We start from the raw sequence: 22,595 nt of genomic DNA on the forward strand, positions 1-22,595 counted from the left end.
GGGTGAGCTGAGTGACTGCTGGGGATGGGGGGTGAGCTGAGTGACTGCTGGGGATGGGGGGTGAGCTGAGTGACTGCTGGGGATGGGGGGTGAGCTGAGTGACTGCTGGGGAGAGGGGGTGAGCTGAGTGACTGCTGGGGAGGGGGGGTGAGCTGAGTGACTGCTGGGGAGGGGGGGGGGAGCTGAGTGACTGCTGGGGAGGGGGGGGGAGCTGAGTGACTGCTGGGGAGGGGGGGGGGTTGAGCTGAGTGACTGGAGGGGGGGGGGGGAGCTGAGTGACTGGAGGGGGGGGGGGGGAGCTGAGTGACTGCTGGGAGGGGGGGTGAGCTGAGTGACTGCTTGGGGGGGGGGTGAGCTGAGTGACTGCTGGGGAGGGGGGGTGAGCTGAGTGACTGCTGGGGAGGGGGGGTGAGCGGAGTGACTGCTGGGGAGGGGGGGTGAGCTGGGAAGGGGGTGGCCAGGGTGAGCTGTGTGACTGATGGGAGAGGGAGCAGGATGAGCTGGATTTGGTCATAGAAGGGATTGGGAGACGTTTGCATTTTTTATCAGTTATGTTTTATTTTCCTTTTTTCCTCTTTGAATTCTATTTTAAAGATGGCAGATGGTAACACTTTTCATTTTCCCTGTCTTGCTATATTTAGGGGTTTTCCATGTAAAGTAGAAGGCTGCTTTCTGAATGATCTTTCTCATCCAACATCCCAATATGTGAAGGATTTCAAACAGAAAAAATATGAACTTGTTACCAGACTGTACAGTCTCTACAATCGCACCATCTTCGAAGATAAGGTACGCTGACTGAAGTCCGGTCATTTCTGTGTCCTCCGAATACTTCCTGTTCTCTGCATACTTCCTGTTCTCCGCTATAATTGGTGACAAGTTACAAATCAAACACACCAACCCAAAGTAAATAGCGAGATGACTCCATCACTGGGCTGGCCTTTGGGTGTGGAGACCTCTCCTGTCCAATGGGCTGACCACCTTTTGGGTGTGGAGACCTCTCCTGTCCAATGGGCTGACCACCTTTTGAGTGTGGAGACCTCTCCTGTCCAATGGGCTGACCACCTTTTGGGTGTGGAGACCTCTCTCCTGTCCAATGGGCTGACCACCTTTTGAGTGTGGAGACCTCTCCTGTCCAATGGGCTGACCACCTTTTGGGTGTGGAGACCTCTCTCCTGTCCAATGGGCTGACCACCTTTTGAGTGTGGAGACCTCTCCTGTCCAATGGGCTGACCACCTTTTGGGTGTGGAGACCTCTCTCCTGTCCAATGGGCTGACCACCTTTTTGGGTGTGGAGACCTCTCTCCTGTCCAATGGGCTGACCACCTTTTTGGGTGTGGAGACCTCTCTCCTGTCCAATGGGCTGACCACCTTTTGGGTGTGGAGACCTCTCCCGTCCAATGGGCTGACCACCTTTTTGGGTGTGGAGACCTCTCCCGTCCAATGGGCTGACCACCTTTTTGGGTGTGGAGACCTCTCCCGTCCAATGGGCTGACCACCTTTTGGGTGTGGAGACCTCTCCCGTCCAATGGGCTGACCACCTTTTTGGGTGTGGAGACCTCTCCCGTCCAATGGGCTGACCACCTTTTTGGGTGTGGAGACCTCTCCCATCCAATGGGCTGACCACCTTTTGGGTGTGGAGACCTCTCCCGTCCAATGGGCTGACCTTCAGGTGAAGAGCCGTCCTTCACTCACGGTGGACTTGTCTTGTGTTTCTCTTCTTAGCTCCCCGACAACCTGGAGATACTGTGGAATAAAAAGATGAGGAAGACGGCGGGGTACTGTGTGACGGGACAGAAGAAAATCCCGGTTCTGCAGCGATATGCCAGAATAGAACTGTCCGAGAAAGTCTGCGATTCTGCAGGTATGAGACCACAATGATTGGACATTCTAGGAGCGATGACGGGAGAATATGAGATCCTTCTCTTCTCATGTTCAGCAGAATTACTCCATAGTTGTATCAGGCTCGGAGGCAGTAGCGGGGTTCCTCTCGGGGCTCGGAGGCAGTATCGGGGCTCCCCTCCCTCCTCTTGGAGCTCTGAGGCAGTAGCAGGGCTCCTCTTGGGGCTCTGAGGCAGTAGCGGGGCTCCTCTTGGGGCTCTGAGGCAGTAGCGGGGCTCCCCTCCCTCCTCTCGGGGCTCTGAGGCAGTAGCAGGGCTCCTCTTGAAGGCGGTAGTGGGGCTCCCCTCCCTCGCGGGGGTCCTTGGCGGTAGCGGGGCTCCTCTCCCTCCTCACGGGGGTCCTTGGCGGTAGCGGGGCTCCTCTCCCTCTTCACGGGGGTCCTCGGCCGTAGCGGGGCTCCTCTCCCTCCTCACAGGGGTCCTCGGCCGTAGCGGGGCTCCTCTCTGGGCTCGGGAGGCGGTAGCGGGGCTCCTCTCTGTCACGGGGCTCCTCAGCAGTAGCGGGGCTCTGAGGTAGTAACGGACAGCCATTTGCTCCTGTTGCTCTCAATCACAGCCTGTGAGAAGAGAACGTAAGAGCGGCAAGGATGTGGAATTCCCTTCCACAGGCGGTGGTCTCAGCAGGGGAGGGGCATCGATGGTTTCAAGAAACTATTAGATAGTCTCCTGAAGGACCACAACATACAGAGATATACAATGTAACATTGACATATAATCACACACATAGGGGGGACTTGTGTCTTTTTTCAACCCCACCTACTATTTAATTATGTAACGTGGGGGCGGGGCCAAGTTGTACACTGACGTGTTAGAGCCTGCATGGGTGTTCCCATGGCAAGCAACTTGCTACGGGGGCACTTGGGAGGAGGAGCCAGAAGTGCCAGTGGGGGGGACCTGAGAAGAGGAGGATCGGGGGGCCTCTGTGTACCATTACAGACTATAACATGTTTGTTTATAAAATATAAGAAATCTCAAACCTTTTCCATCACTTGAACATTTCAGATCGCCTCCGAGACACGCTGATTCATGAGATCTGTCATGCCGCCACCTGGCTCATCAATGGGGTAAGAGACGGGCATGGTCAGTACTGGAGGCTATATGCCCGGAAAGCCACGCTGGTTCACCCCGAATTACCGATGGTCACCCGATGTCACACCTATGAGATCAATTACAAGTTCACCTACGAGTGTTCCCGCTGCAAAAACACGTGAGTAGTGACCCGTTATCACATGTGCAGTGTGGGAGGCCCCGCCTGTCCCCCCCCCCCCCCCCCTTCTTATAGGGCAGACTGATAGCCATGTCCTGTGCAGTGTGGGAGGCCTCGTCTGTCCCCCCCCCCCCCCTTCTCATAGGGCAGACTGATAGCCATGTCCTGTGCAGTGTGGGAGGCCTCGTCCTGTCCCCCCCCCCCCCCCCCTCTTCTCATAGGACAGACTGATAGCCATGTCCTGTGCAGTGTGGGAGGCCTCGCCTGTCCCCCCCCCCCCCCCCTTCTTATAGGGCAGACTGATAGCCATGTCCTGTGCAGTGTGGGAGGCCTCGTCTGCCCCCCCCCCCCTTCTCATAGGGCAGACTGATAGCCATGTCCTGTGCAGTGTGGGAGGCCTCGTCTGCCCCCCCCCCCCTTCCCCATAGGGCAGACTGATAGCCATGTCCTGTGCAGTGTGGGAGGCCTCGTCCTTCCGTCCCCCCCTTCTCATAGGGCAGACTGATAGCCATGTCCTGTGCAGTGTGGGAGGCCTCGTCTGTCCCCCCCCCCCCCCCTTCTCATAGGGCAGACTGATAGCCATGTCCTGTGCAGTGTGGGAGGCCTCGTCTGCCCCCCCCCCCCTTCCCCATAGGGCAGACTGATAGCCATGTCCTGTGCAGTGTGGGAGGCCTCGTCCTTCCGTCCCCCCCTTCTCATAGGGCAGACTGATAGCCATGTCCTGTGCAGTGTGGGAGGCCTCGTCTGTCCCGTCCCGTCCCCCTTCTCATAGGGCAGACTGATAGCCATGTCCTGTGCAGTGTGGGAGGCCTCGCCTGTCCCCCCCCCCCCTTCTCATAGGGCAGACTGATAGCCATGTCCTGTGCAGTGTGGGAGGCCTCGCCTGTCCCCCCCCCCCCCTTCTCATAGGGCAGACTGATAGCCATGTCCTGTGCAGTGTGGGAGGCCTCGTCTGTCCCCCCCCCTTCTCATAGGGCAGACTGATAGCCATGTCCTGTGCAGTGTGGGAGGCCTCGCCTGTCCCCCCCCCCCCCCCCCCCCCCCCCCCCCCTTCTCATAGGACAGACTGATAGCCATGTCCTGTGCAGTGTGGGAGGCCTCGCCTGTCCCCCCCCCCCCCCCTTCTCATAGGACAGACTGATAGCCATGTCCTGTGCAGTGTGGGAGGCCTCGCCTGTCCCCCCCCCCCCCCTTCTCATAGGGCAGATTGATAGCCATGTCCTGTGCAGTGTGTGAGGCCTTGTCTGTCCCCCCCCCCCTTCTCATAGGGCAGATTGATAGCCATGTCCTGTGCAGTGTGGGAGGCCTCGTCTGTCCTCCCTTCTCATAGGGCAGACTGATAGCCATGTCCTGTGCAGTGTGGGAGGCCTCGTCTGTCCTCCCTTCTCATAGGGCAGACTGATAGCCATGTCATGTGCAGTGTGGGAGGCCTCGTCCTTCTGTCCCCCCTTCTCATAGGGCAGATTGATAGCCATGTCCTGTGCAGTGTGGGAGGCCTCGTCTGTCCCCCCCCCCTTCTCATAGGGCAGACTGATAGCCATGTCCTGTGCAGTGTGGGAGGCCTCGTCCTTCCGTCCCCCCCTTCTCATAGGGCAGATTGATAGCCATGTCCTGTGCAGTGTGGGAGGCCTCGTCTGTCCCGTCCCCCCCCCCCTTCTCATAGGACAGACTGATAGCCATGTCCTGTGCAGTGTGGGAGGCCTAGTCTGTCCCCCCCCCCCCCCCTTCTCATAGGGCAGACTGATAGCCATGTCCTGTGCAGTGTGGGAGGCCTCGTCTGTCCCGTCCCCCCCCCCTTCTCATAGGACAGACTGATAGCCATGTCCTGTGCAGTGTGGGAGGCCTAGTCTGTCCCCCCCCCCCCCCCCCCTTCTCATAGGGCAGACTGATAGCCATGTCCTGTGCAGTGTGGGAGGCCTCGTCTGTCCCCCCCCCTTCTCATAGGGCAGACTGATAGCCATGTCCTGTGCAGTGTGGGAGGCCTCGTCTGTCCTCCCCCCCTCTTCTCATAGGGCAGACTGATAGCCATGTCCTGTGCAGTGTGGGAGGCCTCGTCCTTCCGTCCCCCCTTCTCATAGGGCAGATTGATAGCCATGTCCTGTGCAGTGTGGGAGGCCTTGTCCCGTCCCCCCCTTCTCATAGGGCAGACTGATGGCCATGTCATGTGCAGTGTGGGAGGCCTCGTCTGTCCCCCCCCCCCCCCCCTCTTCTCATAGGGCAGACTGATAGCCATGTCATGTGCAGTGTGGGAGGCCTCGTCCTTCCGTCCCCCCTTCTCATAGGGCAGACTGATAGCCATGTGCTGTGCAGTGTGGGAGGCCTCGTCTGTCCCCCCCCCCCCCCCCCCTTCTCATAGGGCAGACTGATAGCCATGTCCTGTGCAGTGTGGGAGGCCTCGTCCGTCCTCCCCCTCTTCTCATAGGGCAGACTGATAGCCATGTCCTGTGCAGTGTGGGAGGCCTCGTCTGTCCCCCCCCCCCCTTCTCATAGGGCAGACTGATAGCCATGTCCTGTGCAGTGTGGGAGGCCTCGTCTGTCCCCCCTTCTCATAGGGCAGACTAATAGCCATGTCCTGTGCAGTGTGGGAGGCCTCGTCTGTCCCCCCCCCCCTTCTCATAGGGCAGATTGATAGCCATGTCCTGTGCAGTGTGGGAGGCCTCGTCTGTCCCCCCCCCCCCCCCTTCTCATAGGACAGACTGATAGCCATGTCCTGTGCAGTGTGGGAGGCCTCGTCCGTCCGTCCCCCCCCCCTTCTCATAGGGCAGACTGATAGCCATGTCCTGTGCAGTGTGGGAAGCCTCGTCTGTCCCCCCCCTTCTCATAGGGCAGACTGATAGCCATGTCCTGTGCAGTGTGGGAGGCCTCGTCCTTCCGTCCCCCCTTCTCATAGGGCAGACTGATAGCCATGTCCTGTACAGTGTGGGAGGCCTCGTCTGTCCCCCCCCCCCTTCTTATAGGGCAGACTGATAGCCATGTCCTGTGCAGTGTGGGAGGCCTCGTCCTTCCGTCCCCCCTTCTCATAGGGCAGACTGATAGCCATGTCCTGTGCAGTGTGGGAGGCCTCGTCCTTCCGTCCCCTCTTCTCATAGGGCAGATTGATAGCCATGTCCTGTGCAGTGTGGGAGGCCTCGTCCTTCCGTCCCCCCTTCTCATAGGGCAGACTGATAGCCATGTCCTGTGCAGTGTGGGAGGCCTCGTCTGTCCCCCCCCCCCTTCTCATAGGGCAGACTGATAGCCATGTCCTGTGCAGTGTGGGAGGCCTCGTCCTTCCGTCCCCCCTTCGCATAGGGCAGATTGATAGCCATGTCCTGTGCAGTGTGGGAGGCCTCGTCTGTCCCCCCCCCCCCCCCTTCTCATAGGGCAGACTGATGGCCATGTCCTGTGCAGTGTGGGAGGACTCATCCGTCCCCCCTCCCCCTCTTCTCATAGTGCAGACTGATAGCCATGTCCTGTGCAGTGTGGGAGGCCTCGTCTGTCCCCCCCCCCCTTCTCATAGGGCAGACTGATGGCCATGTCCTGTGCAGTGTGGGAGGCCTCGTCTGTCCCCCCTCCCCCTCTTCTCATAGTGCAGACTGATAGCCATGTCCTGTGCAGTGTGGGAGGCCTCGTCTGTCCCCCCCCCCCTCTTCTCATAGGGCAGACTGATAGCCATGTCCTGTGCAGTGTGGGAGGCTTCGTCCCCCGTCCCCCCCTCTTCTCATAGGGCAGACTGATAGCCATGTCCTGTGCAGTGTGGGAGGCCTCGTCTGCCCCCCCCCCCCCCTTCTCATAGGACAGACTGATAGCCATGTCCTGTGCAGTGTGGGAGGCCTCGTCCTTCCGTCCCCCCTTCTCATAGGGCAGACTGATAGCCATGTCCTGTGCAGTGTGGGAGGCCTCGTCTGTCCCCCCCCTCCCCTTCTCATAGGGCAGACGGATAGCCATGTCCTGTGCAGTGTGGGAGGCCTCGTCTGTCCCCCCCCCCCCCCCCCCCTTCTCATAGGGCAGACTGATAGCCATGTCCTGTGCAGTGTGGGAGGCCTCGTCCTTCCGTCCCCCCTTCTCATAGGGCAGACTGATAGCCATGTCCTGTGCAGTGTGGGAGGCCTCGTCTGTCCCCCCCCCCCCCCCCCTTCTCATAGGACAGACTGATAGCCATGTCCTGTGCAGTGTGGGAGGCCTCGTCTGTCCCCCCTCTTCTCATAGGGCAGACTGATAGCCATGTCCTGTGCAGTGTGGGAGGCCTCGTCTGTCGTCCCCCCCCCCCCTTCTCATAGGGCAGACTGATAGCCATGTCCTGTGCAGTGTGGGAGGCCTCGTCCGTCCCCCCTCCCCCTCTTCTCATAGGGCAGACTGACAGCCATGTCCTGTGCAGTGTGGGAGGCCTCGTCCTTCCGTCCCCCCTTCTCATAGGGCAGACTGATAGCCATGTCCTGTGCAGTGTGGGAGGCCTCGTCTGTCCCCCCTCTTCTCATAGGGCAGACTGATGGCCATGTCCTGTGCAGTGGGGGAGGCCTCGTCTGTCCCCCCCCTCCCCTTCTCATAGGGCAGACTGATAGCCATGTCCTGTGCAGTGTGGGAGGCCTCGTCTGTTCCCCCCCCCCCCCCCTTCTCATAGGGCAGACTGATAGCCATGTCCTGTGCAGTGTGGGAGGCCTCGTCTGTCCCCCCCCCCTTCTCATAGGGCAGATTGATAGCCATGTCCTGTGCAGTGTGGGAGGCCTCGTCTGTCCCCCCCCCCCCCCTTCTCATAGGGCAGACTGATAGCCATGTCCTGTGCAGCGTGGGAAGCCTTGTCCGTCCCCCCCCCCCCCCCCCCCTTCTCATAGGGTAGATTGATAGCCATGTCCTGTGCAGTGTGGGAGGCCTCGTCTGTCCTCCCCGTCCCCCCCTCTTCTCATAGGGCAGACTGATAGCCATGTCCTGTGCAGCGTGGGAAGCCTTGTCCGTCCGTCCCCCCCCCCCTTCTCATAGGGTAGATTGATAGCCATGTCCTGTGCAGTGTGGGAGGCCTCGTCCGTCCGTCCCCCCCCCCCCTTCTCATAGGGCAGACTGATAGCCATGTCCTGTGCAGTGTGGGAGGCCTCGTCCTTCCGTCCCCCCTTCTCATAGGGCAGACTGATAGCCATGTCCTGTGCAGTGTGGGAGGCCTTGTCCGTCCCCCCTCCCCCTCTTCTCATAGGGCAGACTGATAGCCTCGTCTGTCCCCCCCCTTCTCATAGGGCAGACTGATAGCCATGTCCTGTGCAGTGTGGGAGGCCTCGTCTGTCCCCCCCCCCCCCCTCTCATAGGGCAGACTGATAGCCATGTCCTGTGCAGTGTGGGAGGCCTCGTCTGTCCCCCCCCCCCCTTCTCATAGGGCAGACTGATAGCCATGTTCTGTGCAGTGTGGGAGGCCTCGTCTGTCCCCCCCCCCCTTCTCATAGGGCAGATTGATAGCCATGTCCTGTGCAGTGTGGGAGGCCTCGTCTGTCCCCCCCCCTTCTCATAGGGCAGACTGATAGCCATGTCCTGTGCAGTGTGGGAGGCCTCGTCTGTCTGTCCTCCCCCCCCCCCCCCCCCCCCCTCTTCTCATAGGGTAGATTGATAGCCATGTCCTGTGCAGTGTGGGAGGCCTCGTCTGTCCGTCCGTCCCGTCCCCCTTCTCATAGGGCAGACTGATAGCCATGTCCTGTGCAGTGTGGGAGGCCTCGTCTGTCCCCCCCCCCCCCCTTCTCATAGGGCAGACTGATAGCCATGTCCTGTGCAGTGTGGGAGGCCTTGTCCGTCCCCCCTCCCCCTCTTCTCATAGGGCAGACTGATAGCCTCGTCTGTCCCCCCCCTTCTCATAGGGCAGACTGATAGCCATGTCCTGTGCAGTGTGGGAGGCCTCGTCTGTCCCCCCCCCCCCCCCCCCCCCCCCTTCTCATAGGGCAGACTGATGGCCATGTCTTGTCAATCAACTCCAGTGATGAGGAGGCGGAGTCAAGTCCTGCTGTCCGTGTCAATGGAGGCAGCAGGGTGCAGCTGTAGGCATCGTCCCGATATATAACCCCCCAAAGTCCAGCAATGTACCGGGTACAGCGCTGGTTAAGTGGTCATTGCAATGCCAGGTAGTGACGCACACACATAGTCCCTGTCTGGGACCGCTTCTCCTCAAACCGGAGTTCCACCAATATAAAAGTGTAGCTGCTGACTTTTAATAATCGGTCACTCGCCTGTTCCAGCGATGCGGGGGGAACGAAGCCTCGCTCATCTTCCTCTCTGAGGCGCCGGCATCGTGACTGTGAGCGTCCGGCTGGGCGCGCATGCATGTGTCATGATTCACCGGGCAATTGTCACAGGTCCCAGATGGTTGGGGAGAGGGGTACTTCCGGTGCGGCGTGCCCCGGGAGGAAGTGGCAGCTGGAACCCTCTAAAGTGTTTACACTCCCCCCCCCCCCCCCCCAAAAAAGACATGCCAAATGTGGCATGTCAGGTGGTCACCGTCCCTCAAAGCGGAAGTTTAAATTTATTTTTTGGGTGGAACTCCACTCTTAAAGTGCTTGTAATCCCCATTCATGAAATCTGACCTAGGCACATCTATCTGTAGTGTTTACTTCTCTCTCTCCAAAGCTCTAAGTGCCGTTTTCTCTCTGGTGCTTCGTTCTCGGCATGAGTCACTTCTGACACATGAGATCATGAGCTTGAAAATTTAGTTTTGTGGAGGGAGATTAGCAGGGAGCTTGTCTATTTAGACTACAGCTCTGCAGGTTCCTTCGTTCCTCTGCCTATGTTGGGGGGGGGGGGGGGTGTCCCTTTCCTCCAATCAGCTCTCACACAGTGTCCTCCACCCACCCCCTATGTGCTGCTGAAAGAGGGGGGGGATTTGTAACACAAGCTGCACATTCTGAAGGGTGTAGAAAGGAGAAGACAGCAGATAAACAGGTGCAACTTACACAGCGAGGAAACAAATCTTCCTGCATATCACCTGAGGCCGGTCACCTCAATGGGGATATAGAGGGATTACACACACTGTAAAAGAGAAGTGTGGGGGGGGGGGGGGGACCTTTACACTCACGATGTGTATGCTGCATTTGTCTCCCGCCGCCTCCTAAGACTGAGAACTGAGCGATCACAATGGCGGCTGAACCCGGGACCTCTGACCCCAATGGCGGCTGATCCCGGGGACCTCTGACCCCAATGGCGGCTGATCCCGGGACCTCTGACCCCAATGGCGGCTGATCCCGGGGACCTCTGACCCCAGTGGCGGCTGATCCCGGGGACCTCTGACCCCCAATGGCGGCTGATCCCGGGACCTCTGACCCCCAATGGCGGCTGATCCCCGGGACCTCTGACCCCCAATGGCGGCTGATCCCCGGGACCTCTGACCCCCAATGGCGGCTGATCCCCGGGACCTCTGACCCCCAATGGCGGCTGATCGCTCGGTCTCCAGAGAGCGGCTTCCTCTTCAGATATTTGGTCACATGGTCTTCTATAATTCGATCTGATGATTGTGTAATGTGTATGAGGCTCTGCTTGCTGTAGAGGAGTCTTTTTACCTTTTTTTTTCTTCTCTCCTCCCCCGAGGATCGGACGTCACTCCAAGTCTCTGGACACCGAGCGATTCGTCTGCGCGCTGTGTAAAGGAAAGCTGGTGCTGCAGGCGGCGACACGGAAGGACGGCTCCCCCGCCAACACCCAGCTCAATCCGTTTGCCAAGTTTGTGAAGGAGAATTACGGATCTACGAAGAAAGAGATGACGGGGCTGAGTCACGCCGAAGTCATGAGGAAACTTAGTGCCAACTTCTCTTCCAAGGCCAAAATTTCTGCTTAAGTCGGTCCGGGAAATAATATGCGAGATGTAGCCGTGCAGAATCTCAGGGAATCGTATGAAATCCTTTTTATCCAGATATTTATCAAAAGGACAGCGGGACTAAACTGCTCCAATCCACCCCCTCCCCCCAATCCTTCCACCGTTACCTGGCAGTAACCTCTCTGTCCCCAGCTACTTCCACACCGCTGTCCCAGAGCAAGATCCTTCTCATCTCAGGTCCAAAACCTCTTAACACTGGCTGAGCTGAGACCTCCTGCTCTTCTCTGGCCCTGCCCCTGCTGAGACCTCCTGCTCTTCTCTGGCCCTGCCCCTGCTGAGACCTCCTGCTCTTCTCTGGCCCTGCCCCTGCTGAGACCTCCTGCTCTTCTCTGGCCCTGCCCCTGCTGAGACCTCCTGCTCTTCTCTGGCCCTGCCCCTGCTGAGACCTCCTGCTCTTCTCTGGCCCTGCCCCTGCTGAGACCTCCTGCTCTTCTCTGGCCCTGCCCCTGCTGAGACCTCCTGCTCTTCTCTGGCCCTGCCCCTGCTGAGACCTCCTGCTCTTCTCTGGCCCTGCCCCTGCTGAGACCTCCTGCTCTTCTCTGGCCCTGCTGAGACCTCCTACTCCTCTCTGGCCCCACCCATGCTGAGACCTCCTACTTGTTTGGCACCGTCCACTCACTGCCTGCTCTGGCCCCGCCCATGCTGAGACCTCCTGCTCTTCTCTGGGCCCGCCCATGCTGAGACCTCCTGCTCTTCTCTGGGCCCCGCCCCTGCTGAGACCTCCTGCTCTTCTCTGGGCCCCGCCCCTGCTGAGACCTCCTGCTCTTCTCTGGGCCCTGCCGAGACCTCCTGCTCTTCTCTGGCTCCGCCCATGCTGAGACCGCCCATCCTTGTACGGGGTTGTCTGGGGAATCCGTTTATGCATTTGGATGGCTCCATGCAAGTCTGAGGGGTGGGTGTGTAGGTAAGGTGGGGGAGGGGAATGGATTTAAAGCAGTTTATTACACTTGTCCTTTTTTAATGTACTTTTAAATGAAACCTGTCACTACAAGGGAAAGGAATATGGTTTAGTAATGTGCTCAGTGGTATATACCGTATACTCTTTTCCTTCACTCTCCCTCCACTCCATTCAGCCACCAAGTGCTGGGAAAACATCCAGAACTTCCTGGTATGGAGGAGCATGTGACGGTGCTGGTACGTGGCCCGGCCCTGTGTAAGCTCCAGCTGGAGATTCAATTAGAGCTTACACATGGCTGGCTTTCCTCACTCCTCCAACAGGCTGAATGGAGCAGCGGGGTAACCATAGGGGGAGGGTAAGTATATGCTGCTGGGGAAATTACAATGAGTGTGTTTCTTTGCTCTGCATGGACAAAGGACGGGTTCACTTTAAAATACCGCCTGCCCAACTGTGAAATCTGGATATTGATCTCCAGAAATCCCTGCACAGCAGAAACCAGACTGTGAGGGGGATAATGCAGCCAGTAAGATGGCATTGTACAATGGGCTGTGAGCCAATAGGAGGGCATTGTACAGTGTGCTCTGAGCCAATAGGAGGGCATTGTACAATGGGCTGTGAGCCAATAGGAGGTCATTGTACAATGGGCTGTGAGCCAATAGGAGGTCATTGTACAATGGGCTGTGAGCCAATAGGAGGTCATTGTACAATGTTCTGTGAGCCAATAGGAGGTCATTGTACAATGGGCTGTGAGCCAATAGGAGGGCATTGTCCAATGGGCTCTGAGCCAATAGGAGGTCATTGTACAATGTTCTGTGAGCCAATAGGAGGTCATTGTACAATGGGCTGTGAGCCAATAGGAGGTCATTGTACAATGGGCTGTGAGCCGATAGGAGGGCATTGTACAGTGGGCTCTGAGCCAATAGGAGGTCATTGTACAATGGGCTCTGAGCCGATAGGAGGGCATTGTACAATGGGCTGTGAGCTGATAGGAGGTCATTGTACAATGGGCTGTGAGCCAATAGGAGGGCATTGTCCAATGGGCTCTGAGCCAATAGGAGGTCATTGTACAATGGGCTGTGAGCCAATAGGAGGTCATTGTACAATGGGCTGTGAGCCAATAGGAGGGCATTGTCCAATGGGCTCTGAGCCAATAGGAGGTCATTGTACAATGTTCTGTGAGCCAATAGGAGGGCATTGTACAATGGGCTGTGAGCCAATAGGAGGGCATTGTACAATGGGCTGTGAGCCAATAGGAGGTCATTGTACAATGGGCTGTGAGCCAATAGGAGGTCATTGTACAATGGGCTGTGAGCCAATAGGAGGTCATTGTACAACGATGTATATCAAAACTTTCTCAGGCGTTGTGGGGGAGGGGCGTATGCCCCTTGGAGATGAAGGGGAGCACAGGGAGAGCCCCCCCCCCCCAGATGCTCTAGAACAATGGCAGTTTATGTAGATGACAGGAATTGTGAATGTGATGGGTGACGATCGGTGGGGTGTCTCCGGACCCTCCATGTCTGTTCTATATTTGTGTGTTCTGTGTTTGTTTTTTATTAACTTTTTATAATAAAATGTTTCTTATCATGTAGCCTCCTCTGTGTGTGTTTAATATCTTATTTCTGAAAGACCGTCCATGGAAGGACCCCCTCCCCCCCCCCCCCCTTCTGTATAATCTCCTAGATCTGCCCAGCGAAGGAGTCCATATATGACAGAGCCACACCCATTCATGGTGAACCCCACCCCCTGCCATAAATATGGCTTCCATTTAGGGTGGAGCATGTAATGTGTTCCCTCATATGTGTTCTAACTGTGGGGGGGGGGGTGGGACTGACTGAACCCAACTTATTTCCTGGCTCAATCTGTGCCCAAAAGTGTCTCCCGTTACACACGCCATATATTTCACATATTTACCGTATTTTCCGGCGTATACGACGACCCCCTAATTTTCCAGGAAAAATTTTGGTTTTGGGATATACTCACTGTATAAGACTACCCCCTTTTTTTCCAAGCCCCACTGTGCCATTACATGCCCCCACTGTGCCATTACATGCCCCCACTGTGCCATTGCATGCCCCCACTGTGCCATTGCATGCCCCCACTGTGCCATTGCATGCCCCCACTGTGCCATTGCATGCCCCCACTGTGCCATTGCATGCCCCCACTGTGCCATTGCATGCCCCCACTGTGCCATTACATGCCCCCACTGTGCCATCACATTACATGCCCCCACAGTGCCATCACATTACATTACATGCCCCCACAGTGCCATCACATTACATTACATGCCCCCACAGTGCCATCACATTACATTACATGCCCCCACAGTGCCATCACATTACATGCCCCCACAGTGCCATCACATTACATGCCCCCACAGTGCCATCACATTACATGCCCCCACAGTGCCATCACATTACATGCCCCCACATTACATGCCCCCCACAGTGCCATCACATTACATGCCCCCACTTTTTCCCCCCCACTGTGCCATCACTCACGTTTTGCAGGCCGGTGACAGTCTCCGTCTGCTGCGAGCGTCCATGATTTCAAAGCCGCGCGCCGTCTTCTCAGCGTGTCCTGTGATTGGCAGAACACAAATTTTCCCAGTAGCGCCTCTGTTCTGTGTTCCGCCAATCACGGATGCCTTCTCATCTCGTCCGAGGATGAGAAGGCATCCGTGATAGGCGGAAAACAGAACAGAGGCGCTGCTGGGAAGATTTCTGTTCCGCCTATCACAGGACAGCGAGGACGCGCTGAGAAGACGGCGCGCAGCTTTGAAATTATGACGATCGCAGCTGCACGGAGACCGTAACCGGCGTATAAGACGACCCCCGACTTTGGATGCATTTTTTTGCATCCAAAAAGTCGTCTTATACGCCGGAAAATACGGTATTTGTAAAAAAAAAATGATTTATCACTTTCCTTCCACTTCACAATTATGTGCCACTTTGTGTCGGCCTATCACAAAAAATACATTTAAAGCGGAGGTTCGCCCTAATTTTCAACATTACTAAATCCACATCCTTAAAACGTTTACAAACACATATGCCTAACCTTTTTTTTTTTTCTGCGGCTCTAATGACCTTCGCTCGGCGGCTCGAATCTCGACTTCCGGGTTTTCCTCCCGCGGGAGTAGGCGTGTACTTTTGCTGGCGGCGCTATGTATGCTGGGAGGTCGCCGCAAGTGTCACGCTTCCTAGGAGATGCTTTGTCCGCCGTCCAGCGAAATGTCTCGAGACACCGCTACCCGGAAGTCCGTGCTTGTGGGCTTCAGTATGCCCACAAGCAAAATGGCAAATCCCAGGCTCATTCTATATAAGTTTTTTTTCTTTTATACGAAAACGGACGGGGGATGATTTTAATCGCCGGACAAATGAGTACTATATTTTTATTTAAAACCACATTGAATGGGATTAAAAAAAAAAAAAACGATGTACCGCGGAACCCCCGCTTTAAGTTTTTGTTTGTAACATGACAGAATGTGAAAATATTTCAAGGGGTATGAATACTAATTCCTGCCACTGCCACCAACAATGGGGCACGTTTCCTTCCACAGACACCATGGCCTAGGACAGTGGTTCTCAACCTCGGGGTCGAATGACAATTTGCCAGGGGTCACCGAATCCTGGGCCTTGTTCTGAAGCCCGCATCACTCTGCTATCCTTTTCGCGGCCGCCCAGCTGGGCTGTTCCTGGAGCCCGTGGCCGCCCACAGCCGCCCATTCAGTTCACGCCATGGGTGGGGGGCAGGGACTAGAGGTCAGCTGACTGGTAAGGGTTGTGAAGTGGGAGGGGCTGGAGGAGACCCTATTTCCTGATTTCGGCATAGGTGTCACTGCTGCGAGACACCACAGAGCTGGAATGGAGAATGCATGAAAGGGAGAGAAAAAGAGCGGGAGGAACAAAGAATAAGGGAAAGAACAAGAAAGACGGGTAGAGGGAAGGATGGAGAAAACAAAACAAGAAATTAGAGATAAAGAGAGAGAGAGAGATAAAAGTGAAAGAAAAGAGAAAGGGAGTGATACATCCTAAAATGTTCCATCAGGGGTGTTAATACGGTACGAGTGGAAGGGACTCTGGGAGTGCTAAATTTCCGTGGGATAGGAGCGCAAATTACTTGTCTTGCCTTGGGTGCTGATAACCCCCGCTACCAAAATAATTTTACTGTTGGGGGTCCCCACAACTTGGGAAATTTTATCAAGGGGTCACGGCACTAGAAAGGTTGAGAACCTCTGGCCTCGGACCAGAACATCACTGTGTCGATAAGAACCATTTAAAACACGACTTTCTATAAGCTTGACTTGAACAGGGTCATCATCACCACGTCTGATATCTGAGGGCCCCTCCATTATATTCCATGGATAGCCCTCAACAGTGCGCTCTTCACTTCTTGGTTCCTCAGGCTGTAGATAATGGGATTGAGAAGTGGAGTCACCACCGATGGAAAGACAGAGACTATCTTATTAGTATGAAGGTCACTTCCATCCACCGGCCTTGCAAACATGAAGAGGGTTGTTCCATAGAAGATGAGGACAACCGTCAGATGGGAGGCACAAGTATAGAAGGTTTTATGGCGGCCTGTGGAGGTTGGAAGTCTCAGGATTGTGTTTAGTATAAATATATATGACACCATAATAAGTAGAAGACACGCCCCACCAAGACAGCAGATCACAGAGAACAGAGTCTTCATGTTTGTGGTGTCGGAACATATGAGTTTAATTAAAGGAGCAAAGTCGCAGTAGTAATGATCCACCTGTGCCGGGCCGCAGAACCTCGCTCTGGAGAGTTGTATAGAATGACTTACAAAGGCAGAAAATCCGCCGATCCACGATCCCACTGCAAACCGCACACAGACCCCGGGGCTCATGATGACCGTATAATGTAAAGGTCTACAAAAGGCCACATAGCGGTCAAAGCCCATCACCACAAGAAGGAGGTTTTCTGTGACACCTAAACTGAAATGGAGATAAAATTGAGAAACACAACACCCAAAACAAACCGTCTTCCCCCCTGAGAGTAACCCTTGTAATAACCCCGGGACGGTCACGGTGGGGTACCAAAGCTCTAAGAAAGAGAATACGCTGATAAAGAAGTACATCGGTTTATGGAGACGGCGGTCACTTCCCACAAGGACAATGATAACACTATTTATTACAACGCTTAGCGAGTAAACCATTAATATCAGTATGAAGAGGACCATTCCCGGGGCCGGTGGGACTGCGAAGCCCAGAAGGAGAAATTCTCTGACAATTGTGACATTGTAGTCCATGATTCCACAATAATTCTTCTCTAGATGTGTCCATCTTGGTGTCCATTCCATGAGAAGTCATGAAACACATAACACCTGGAATGTGGAGCGAATTGAAGACGCGTTTCACCAATAATTATTCTTGTGGTTGTGAAATGACGATGAAATCTGCTGAAAGAAGAAATGTCATGATGGAGGTCAATGAAATATTTACTGACAAATCTTACATATTAAAGTCCTATTCCTGGAACCCGCTGACAGATGGAATTATCCCCACAGTTCCACCTTCCACCCCCAACACACCATATAGACCGCCACACACGGGCCGGCCACCAGATACCACCCAATGGGCTCAGCCCCCGGGGACAGAGATAAACATCTCAGAAAAGACCACCAAAGTTTATGCTAAGTTTGGAAACGTTGGCACCACATTCCGAATGTTGTAATAGATTTTAGAAGAGATTTGGATGGGATTTTTTTTAGGCACGAAAACCAACAAATTTATAAAATGAGAATCCTTTCAATTGTCCTTAAATGATTCAGAGGTCCCCTATACCCTCCCCCATCATTTGTGTTGTGCTTTTTTAAGGTCATATTTGCCCGCACAGTAATTTACTTTGAATTCTTTTATAACGAAGATGCTTTTAAATACAAGACAATCTATATGCCATAGTCTATAATATGAAACTTATTCACGGAGATGTATGATCATACAAAATAGCTAATTTATTGGTAAACAAAATATTAATATTTACATTAAATTAAAATACCAGTTGCGTCACATTAACGACTTAAAAATCAATAAAATACCCCCAAAGTGGGCATGCAATATCTTTGATCTGAGTCATGGTAGGTTCTCAAGATAACTTTTATGTAAATGACAATGAAACAAAAACGTCTATTTCACACGTCTAATCGTTACTTTACTGCAGGTAAGTAAAAGATCAAATAATGTGAAATATATTGGACGTTAGTTTTGTCAATAAAATTTAAACTATGTAAAAATAAAAATATAATAAAATTGTACTCTTAAGGAAAAGTGACAAGTTATTGATATGAGAACAAACCAGAACTACAGGATATTCAATACTTCAATATTTCAACATTTCTAGGGAACAACAATATATTTTAGATAAAATAAAAAATGACATAGTTACCAATTCCCAAGGTGGCTATTTCCTATTGGCAAGTGACCAGAGCTAAAATCGTTGCAGTCTTCATGCATAGTGCAAGCGTGCTCTCATGGGGCGCTCCTATTGATGGGGTCCTCTTCTCATCCTCCCATTGAGCTCAAGATTAAGATTTTTGTTCTTAGATTGGATCCCTTCTATCTCATGGGTTTCCCTTTTTATATTGATTAAAACAATAGGACCATGAAGATCCTACCCAGTTCTGCCCCTCTGACAGCTGTCCTTAAATCATAGGCCTGTGGCACATAGGGGCGTTCCTGCCAAGACGTGTTTGGTTTCTATTGGCTGACAGCTTAATAATTGACTTGTTCTCTGGGCCTGGAGAACCTCGAGTAATATTACTTCCAGCCACTAGGTGTCTCACCTTTATTGTGAGATAATCTATACGTTGGATATCTATATTTTAGGTTTAGACTATCGACATATATCTATCCATATATATATATATATACCTCTATGTATGACTCTGGTATGTTTATATTATATAAAATACAATTAGTATACTGTTGATTTTGATACAATGTGTTCATATTTTCCATTATAAATGTTTTTCCACAAAACAGTCTTTGCAATCAATGCATAGGTTACATCTCTCAATCAAATGCAAAATAATTATTAATGTGTTTACCTGACTTATTTTGATATGTGCTTGATGGATATGTGTTACATGTTAGTTCATATTTTTATACATTTTTCACAATGTGATATCTTTCATAATGTCGATTATGGTAGCTTATTTAAAACACTTCTATTTATAAAACAAGTTTCTCATATAATTCTTTCTTAGAACAAAGCTCTAACCTAATGGATCTGTTTCCCTTGGTCCTAATTCATCGATTATCTAAATATTACTTATTTCATGTCGATATATTTTCTTTTAATAATGTGTGTATTTTAAAATATCTGACTTGTATCATATATTGGTGGAGCTTGGACATTAATGAAGATAGTTTAATAGCTCAGTTGTGTAAATATCCTCTCCTTAGACTCTTTGCTGGTCCACATGGTTCATTGTGTTAGTATGGCTAAAGTCAACGTTCTTGTTTGGTAAGAAACTACTCCACAATGGCCATACCTAGTCACTTGAAGCCAGTTTAAACATTTTGTTTGGTAAGAAAATCATTGCATTCTTTTGTGAGAAGAGCTTCATTGTTTCAACTTTCACTGAAGATCGTAAACGTTACAGATAGCTAATGTATTGGGAACTGGGCAAATATGGCTTGGTTCCTGAAGAGTTTTTTTTATTTTAGTGATTCATCTCCAATTTTAGACTTAATGGATATTTCATATTTTTGTCGGAACAATATTGAAATATATTATTTTTATCGTCACAAAACCCACAACATTTGGTTGCCACCCGCCAAGATTTTTTTTTTGGGGGGGGGGGGTGGTGGCAAACAGTGCACCCATCACCCCCCGGGTCGGTGCACTTACCTCAATCACTGGCCTGATGAAGCCTCTTTCAGTTTAAACACGTCAGAACCCCTTTGTCTAATACAAACAACGGTTGTAAATGTTGCATGACTACATTTGTGGTCTGTTTTTAATAAGATGTATCGTTTGATATATTTTAATTGCTTCGTAATAATTTATTACATGAAGTGTTAAATAAATGTGAGAATTTTTTTTTTTTTTTATATACTGAACCAGGATATCCTTTCCAAAATATAATAATAATATCAATGAAATTTATAGATACCAAAATTTTGGAAGAATATTACATTTATGTAAACATTATATTGAAAATGGTAAATAAATGAACCAGGATATGCTTTTCAAAATTAAATATAAAAATAATAATAATATTTATTATTATCATAGATTCAACATAAGTATCAGAAAAATCAAAGATCCCAAAATATTAGAAGAAAATAAATCTTTTTCAACTTTATCTGAAATGTTAAATAAATAAAAGAAATAAATGCACGTGATAAATATATTTTTTTACTCAACCTTTACTGATGATATCCTTTTCAAAATTATAATACTAATAATAAATATCAATTATTCAACATTAGCATCAGCAAAATCATAGACACCAAATATTGGAAGAATATTAAATCTACATCCTCCATTAGCTACATGCGGGTGACGCCCCGGCCATTGTTTATCAAAGGATATTTTACCCTATAAAGTCTTTACTTTTTGTTTTGTCCTATTGCCTTTTAATATATAAAGATTCTTTTTTTTTAATGCATTTTATTCCAAAACCATGTTCAGTCAGACATACAATGAGACTTTTAATACATCCTCATTAGTGTGTTATCTGGAATTATCCGAGGATCTCCTCTGAGGGCTCTAATGGAAAAAGTCCCAAACCGGAGATAAGTGATCTCTAATGACGACCAGAACTCAGCCGGGAAATCCGGAGCTTCAGAAAACATCTGCCGGGGGATAAAATCCTCTCCTAATTATATCAGGAAAGGAAAATACCAAAAAGATAATAAGCAGAAAATTCATTGCTGGTCGGCTCCATAAAGGACCCCAATTCTCTATACCAACATGGTCCACCAAGGACCCCAATTCTCTATACCAACATGGTCCATAAAGGGCCCCAATTCTCTATACCAACATGGTCCACCAAGGACCCCAATTCTCTATACCAACATGGTCCATAAAGGGCCCCAATTCTCTATACCAACATGGTCCATCAAGGACCCCAATTCTCTATACCAACATGGTCCATTAAGGACCCCAATTCTCTATACCAACATGGTCCATCAAGGACCCCAATTCTCTATACCAACATGGTCCATCAAGGGCCCCAATTCTCTATACCAACATGGTCCACCAAGGACCCCAATTCTCTATACCAACATGGTCCATAAAGGGCCCCAATTCTCTATACCAACATGGTCCATCAAGGACCCCAATTCTCTATACCAACATGGTCCATTAAGGACCCCAATTCTCTATACCAACATGGTCCATCAAGAACCCCAATTCTCTATACCAACATGGTCCATCAAGGGCCCCAATTCTCTATACCAACATGGTCCATTAAGGACCCCAATTCTCTATACCAACATGGTCCATCAAGGACCCCAATTCTCTATACCAACATGGTCCATCAAGGGCCCCAATTCTCTATACCAACATGGTCCACCAAGGACCCCAATTCTCTATACCAACATGGTCCATAAAGGGCCCCAATTCTCTATACCAACATGGTCCATCAAGGACCCCAATTCTCTATACCAACATGGTCCATTAAGGACCCCAATTCTCTATACCAACATGGTCCATCAAGGACCCCAATTCTCTATACCAACATGGTCCATAAAGGGCCCCAATTCTCTATACTAACATGGTCCATCAAGGACCCCAATTCTCTATACCAACATGGTCCATAAAGGGCCCCAATGCTCTATACCAACATGGTCCATAAAGGGCCCCAATTCTCTATACTAACATGGTCCATAAAGGACCCCAATTCTCTATACCAACATGGTCCATAAAGGACCCCAATTCTCTATACCAACATGGTCCATCAAGGACCCCAATTCTCTAAACCAACATGGTCCACCAAGGACCCCAATTCTCTATACCAACATGGTCCATAAAGGGCCCCAATTCTCTATACCAACATGGTCCATAAAGGGCCCCAATTCTCTATACCAACATGGTCCATCAAGGACCCCAATTCTCTATACCAACATGGTCCACCAAGGACCCCAGTTCTCTATACCAACATGGTCCATCAAGGACCCCAGTTCTCTATACCAACATGGTCCATAAAGGACCCCAATTCTCTATACCAACATGGTCCATAAAGGACCCCAATTCTCTATACCAACATGGTCCATAAAGTTCCACAATTCTCTATACCAACATGGTTCACCAAGGACCCCAATTCTCTATACCAACATGGTTCACCAAGGACCCCAATTCTCTATACCAACATGGTCCACCAAGGACCCCAATTCTCTATACCAACATGGTTCACCAAGGACCCCAATTCTCTATACCAACATGGTCCATAAAGGACCCCAATTCTCTATACCAACGTGGTCCATCAAGGACCCCAATTCTCTATACTAACGTGGTCCATAAATGGCCCCAATTCTCTATACTAACGTGGTCCATAAAGGGCCCCAATTCTCTATACCAACATGGTCTATAAAGGATCCCAATTCTCTGTACCAACATGGTCTATAAAGGACCCCAATTCTCTATACCAACATGATCCATTAAGGACCCCAATTCTCTAAACCAACATGGTCCATCAGGGACCCCAATTCTCTATACCAACATGGTCCATAAAGGGCCCCAATTCTCTATACCAACATGGTCCATTAAGGACCCCAATTCTCTAAACCAACATGGTCCATCAGGGACCCCA

At 51.5% G+C, this 22,595-nt stretch overlaps 2 protein-coding genes across 2 annotated transcripts; one reads left to right on the forward strand and one right to left on the reverse strand.

Annotated features, from left to right (window-relative positions):
* Positions 1-641: 641 nt before the first annotated feature.
* On the forward strand, positions 642-12,701 carry GCNA (germ cell nuclear acidic peptidase; the record flags this gene model as incomplete). Its single annotated transcript, XM_040334430.1, is given in 4 exon segments — positions 642-786; positions 1,723-1,861; positions 2,901-3,105; positions 10,633-12,701. Coding segments are annotated over 4 exon segments (736 nt in total), but the record flags the coding sequence as incomplete, so codon positions are not given.
* Positions 12,702-16,163: 3,462 nt separating this feature from the next.
* Positions 16,164-17,084, reverse strand: LOC120921933 (olfactory receptor 226-like). Its single transcript, XM_040334443.1, has one exon. It carries the CDS (start codon positions 17,082-17,084, stop codon positions 16,164-16,166), a length of 921 nt encoding a protein of 306 aa, XP_040190377.1.
* Between the last annotated feature and the right edge of the window lie 5,511 nt (positions 17,085-22,595).

The sequence above is a fragment of the Rana temporaria genome (assembly GCF_905171775.1).
Source record: "Rana temporaria chromosome 9 unlocalized genomic scaffold, aRanTem1.1 chr9e, whole genome shotgun sequence".
NCBI lineage: Eukaryota > Metazoa > Chordata > Amphibia > Anura > Ranidae > Rana > Rana temporaria.